At 38.6% G+C, this 4,409-nt stretch overlaps 1 protein-coding gene across 1 annotated transcript in view; it reads left to right on the top strand.

Annotated features, from left to right (window-relative positions):
* Positions 1-508: 508 nt before the first annotated feature.
* The window catches only part of LOC104621380 (transcription factor COE3), a gene marked incomplete at its 3' end in the record, with an annotated part of 36,103 nt that continues 32,202 nt past the window's right edge, over positions 509-4,409 (top strand). Inside the window, exons 1-2 of the mRNA XM_010287847.1 lie at positions 509-591; positions 3,584-3,728. Coding sequence (XP_010286149.1) covers positions 577-591; positions 3,584-3,728 — 160 coding nt within the window. The remainder of the gene's footprint in view (positions 592-3,583; positions 3,729-4,409) is intronic.

Raw genomic sequence — 4,409 nt, 5'->3', positions numbered from 1 at the left:
CCTGGAGTCAGCAGGAGTTGGACTGAGTCCCTTTGAATAGCGAGAGTTTCCAAACCGGAGGCAAAGCCAAGTGTTTTTCAGAAGATTGATCATTCATTACCTTGGAATTTTTTGACGTAGAGGTCATTACTGCTAATATAAGTTGTGAAAAAATAAAATGTATTAAAAAAATAGAGACAAATTCTCATCTGGTCTAAGTCATTGCCTTTGAAGTCAATGAATCATTGAAATCAACTTTCCCACACTGAGCTAAGGATATGGCCTGGAGTCAATACATTTGTAGTTGTTGAAAAATTAAAAATATAAATTTGCCTTTCCCTGGCAATAATATTCTGTTTACGACAGAGATCTTATGCTTTAAAATAAGTTCATTAACTAATAGGAAAGTAATATTTCACTACCAGTATTCTTTTGGGTATAACTATTTATGATTAAATTTTATTAAACTTTTTAAAAATCAGATTTACATTTTGATGAATCTAATAGATTTCAATTTTGTATTTTTATAGATTCTTTCTAAAGTTTTTCCTCAAGTGCAATCAGAACTGTTTGAAGAATGCAGGCAACCCACGAGACATGCGAAGATTCCAGGTACAGATCCCTCTTAAAGAATAAACAATATATAAAAGACTTACTCGCATTTTCATCTTGAACTTTCTTTATGAGAAACCAATATTGGTGCTTCTACTTAGTGTAGTTCCAGTGCTGTGTGCCTTAAAAAAATGGTATTGGTATTTTACATTTCCCCCACTGATTGAAATGCTGGTTCTTGGGACTCACTGAGTTCTGCAGCAGACTGTAATAGATCAGTGCTGAAGCAAATGCGTTTCTCCTCAGAAAGTATTTCCATAATTTTCCTTCATACTAATGCCTTGTGTTGTAGTGTGGCGTGTGCTCAGACCTGCAGAAGTTTTACGTATTGTAGACCAAGTAGCATAGTCTTACTAACAGACATGACCGTGGAGCTCAGTGAAGTTTGGATCTCACAGAGGGGTTTTTCACATTCACAACTTGTAAATCCAGCCGAGGCGGTCCAACCCACATACTTCTATTCCAATTGCGTTAGAAAATGTTTAATACTCCGCTTTCTCCTTACAGCTTTTGAAATATCCTGTGGTGAATCATAGCACTACAGAGAGACAGCTGATGTGATGGACAAATGATTGCCTCCGTATTTGGGGTCATTTGAAATGATTGTTAGGAAATATGTGCTTTTTATTTCAAAATATTTCACAATGATTCAATTTGAGACTAATAATAAAGTAGTATTGAGATGTTCAAAACTTTCTTATTTTTGAGAAGAATAACTTGTGATTAAACTTGATAGCAAAACATGTGACATCTGTTTTCATGCACAGCCAACCAACCGGTGAAGCCAGCACCCTTGAGCCAGCCAACAGAAAAGATCTGTAGCTGGAAAAAATATTTCTTCAAAACAATTGAGCCAAGCTTCCATTTTTCATGCATCTCGGCTTCACGTGGCATTGGTGATATTGATCCATCTGAACAGAACAGAAGGTCAAACCTGGAATGAGTGGAAATGTCCTCTTTGTCTCACCGATGACTAAATGAAGCATCAGTCATGAGTGATCTTGTGGTCGACAATGGAGCCAGTAGGCACTAGGAAGACTTCCCTGGGTCTCTTTAGCTAATCTCCCTGCCTTTCAGAAGGTTTAACTGGACTTAAGAGTATGTCAGATCTTGAACAATATTTTTAACTGGTTTCACTGTCTCAGCACCTTTCTTTAGGTGCGCTGCAGGAATAAGCCGATATAACAAAGCAGGGCATGTCTACTTTCTTTTGCAGAACTACAGTATTTTCCCTTGGTGACTGACCTATATATACATGACAGAACAAAAATAGCCGTCATTTTTATATACATCTTCCTCTGTCTTTTTAATATACCTGTTCTAGGAACCAAATCCAGAAATCTTTGCTGAAAATCACGCTTGCATGTTTTGCAATATTTCTTAAAGTCTGCGAATCTCATTAAAAGTGAAGGCAGGTAGCTCAGTGGCCTGGCAGCAGCTCTGCAGCCGAGGTGAGTGTGCAACCTCAGCACTCTCCAAAGTGGATGTTGACAAGAGGGAAAGTGTCCACTTCTGGGAGGACAAGGATAGGGAAGCAGAGCAGCCTGGCAGAGAACTGCCCTCGGGCTGTTCTAAAGGGTACCGCAGATGGCTGTCTCCGAGGAGGCAGGATACACAGAAAAGGTGCTGTGATAGCTGAAAGCTAATTATGGGTTGTGAATAAGAAGCAGGATCAGGGGTGATCCAAAACATAGAAGCAGACAAGAATTTTCTTCTGATGCCTTGGACCAGCTCTGTGCAAAAGGAGGCTAGTTTTAGCCCTTCCATTTTTGTTCATTATGTGTTTGGGCATAGGATTTGGTGTGAGCACCCTGGCAACCATTTTTGTTATATACAAAAATAAAATAAACGGAAGATGAAAGCTAAAATGTGTACTAGCTTTTGCCACCATCACCAGTACGGTTGATAAGGCCTAACTTAGCCATTGACTTTAAGGACTCTACTAATGTTAAACTGCAAAGAAAATGCTGCAGTGATTACACAGTTTAGAAAATCTGGATCCCACACCACAGGGCCCACGCTGAAGTATTTAAATAAGATGTAAATGTCTATCTGGGATACTAGCGATCGACCTATGAAGCTGTGTTCCACACAAACCCAGGCGCATCTCATGGTTTCCTCTTTGGCTTGTGTTCATGCGATATCGTTTCCGGAAGGAGTTTCACAACTCCATTGTGTAGGTGTTTTTATCGGGAAGGTTGTGCGTTTTGCATATGTTCCTTTTCCATTTTCTACTGAGAAGCAGCTGGAAGCCAAAGAAGGCCCTATCCATCATCTCTTCTATGGCCGGACTCTGAACCTGGACACAAGAATAGGAGCCTTTCACTCAAAAATAAAGGAGGAAATTCCATTGACATACCAGGGTCAATCACCATCCAAATGAACTTGAGAAGGGATACTTTTCATGGATTGAAAACACTTTCACTATTCATATTCAACTTGGTCTTTTCAAATGCAAAAAAGTTCATTATCAGACATTAAATGTAATTGTAAAACTGACCTGGAGATCATTTACTGAAGAAAAAATGGGGAGTTATGATGGTTCCTGATTTATTAAGCTTTTTTTATTTGTAATCCTCACAACCCTTCATTTGAAGACAGTCTCAAGTGAACAAATTTTAATTAGATAAACTATCTAATCAATATATCAACAGATCAATCAAAACAGCACTTTTAAAATGAGTGGCTAGAGGGGTGTTTCTGAAACTAATGGCTAGAAGAATATTTCCCTGAACTGAATTCATTTGTTAGCATAATAGGAGATTAAACTCTAATTAGTGTAGCAGGTTCTGAAGAGAAACAATTGCGAGTTAAAAATCACCAGTGCTAGCCAGATAAACAGAGATGTACTCATAGTTGTCATTCACTTCGTTGAAAGCGAAAAGTAACAGGCTGTGATGTTGTTTTGTCTTAAAAGAAGAGCCGATTCTGTATTTAAGTTTGTGAAAATGCGTGGGGTTTTTTAAATTTGGGGGTTTGTTTTCTTTTGCAGGTTGTTGTATCAACAACAGTCAATGTGGATGGCCACGTGCTGGCTGTCTCAGACAACATGTTTGTACACAACAATTCCAAACACGGGAGGCGGGCTCGCCGCCTTGACCCCTCAGAAGGTACGGCCCCTTCTTATCTGGAAAATGGTAGGCACACATTTACATGTCTTTTTTTATTTGCAATGCTTTTTTTTTTTTTTTTATCCACCATACTTTATGTTGATACACTACTACATTTACTTTTACATAATTTCTTCTCTCATCCATCAAACCGCACATTTAAGAAGTCCATTAGTATTTCTCAGCCCTTGTCAACCAGAATACGGTCGCTTCTGAATTTGCTTCTGACTTCTTTCTTTATTTAATACTTACAGTTTTGCAGTCACAACCAATTTTTCACCTTTTTCTATTTTTTTTTTTTTCAGTCTTGTTTTGCTTGCAGCTTTTTCTTGCTATTTAATTTGACTTGATTTTATTTCGGCTTGTCATATTCCTTGATCCAGAGGTACAGTCTCAGGTTATGTATGCAAGTTTAAGTGGATGGTAAAAACATGACCGAATCTGTAAAGAATTTACTGTGAGGTCAGCTTCCTGTGGCTGGGCCTTACTGCAGATTACGGCAGGAGGGGGCTCGTATGAGAAAAACAGCATAAAATGTTTTTCTTCAAACTGACTCAATGTGATTGACTTCTTGCCTGAACTGCTAAAAGAAGATAGTCTGAGATGAAGAGGAGAATGGAAAGTGTCTCTGAAAATCCAGAATTGTGAAATACTATCTTTCTGGAGCCCATCAGCCTCCCAATCACTCACGCAAAATGCAGCTGCGCT

This window comes from Phaethon lepturus, unplaced genomic scaffold (genome assembly GCF_000687285.1).
Source record: "Phaethon lepturus isolate BGI_N335 unplaced genomic scaffold, ASM68728v1 scaffold33675, whole genome shotgun sequence".
NCBI lineage: Eukaryota > Metazoa > Chordata > Aves > Phaethontiformes > Phaethontidae > Phaethon > Phaethon lepturus.
The sequence above is the reverse complement of the archived record's forward strand: the minus strand, read 5'-3'. Positions and strand labels throughout refer to the sequence as shown.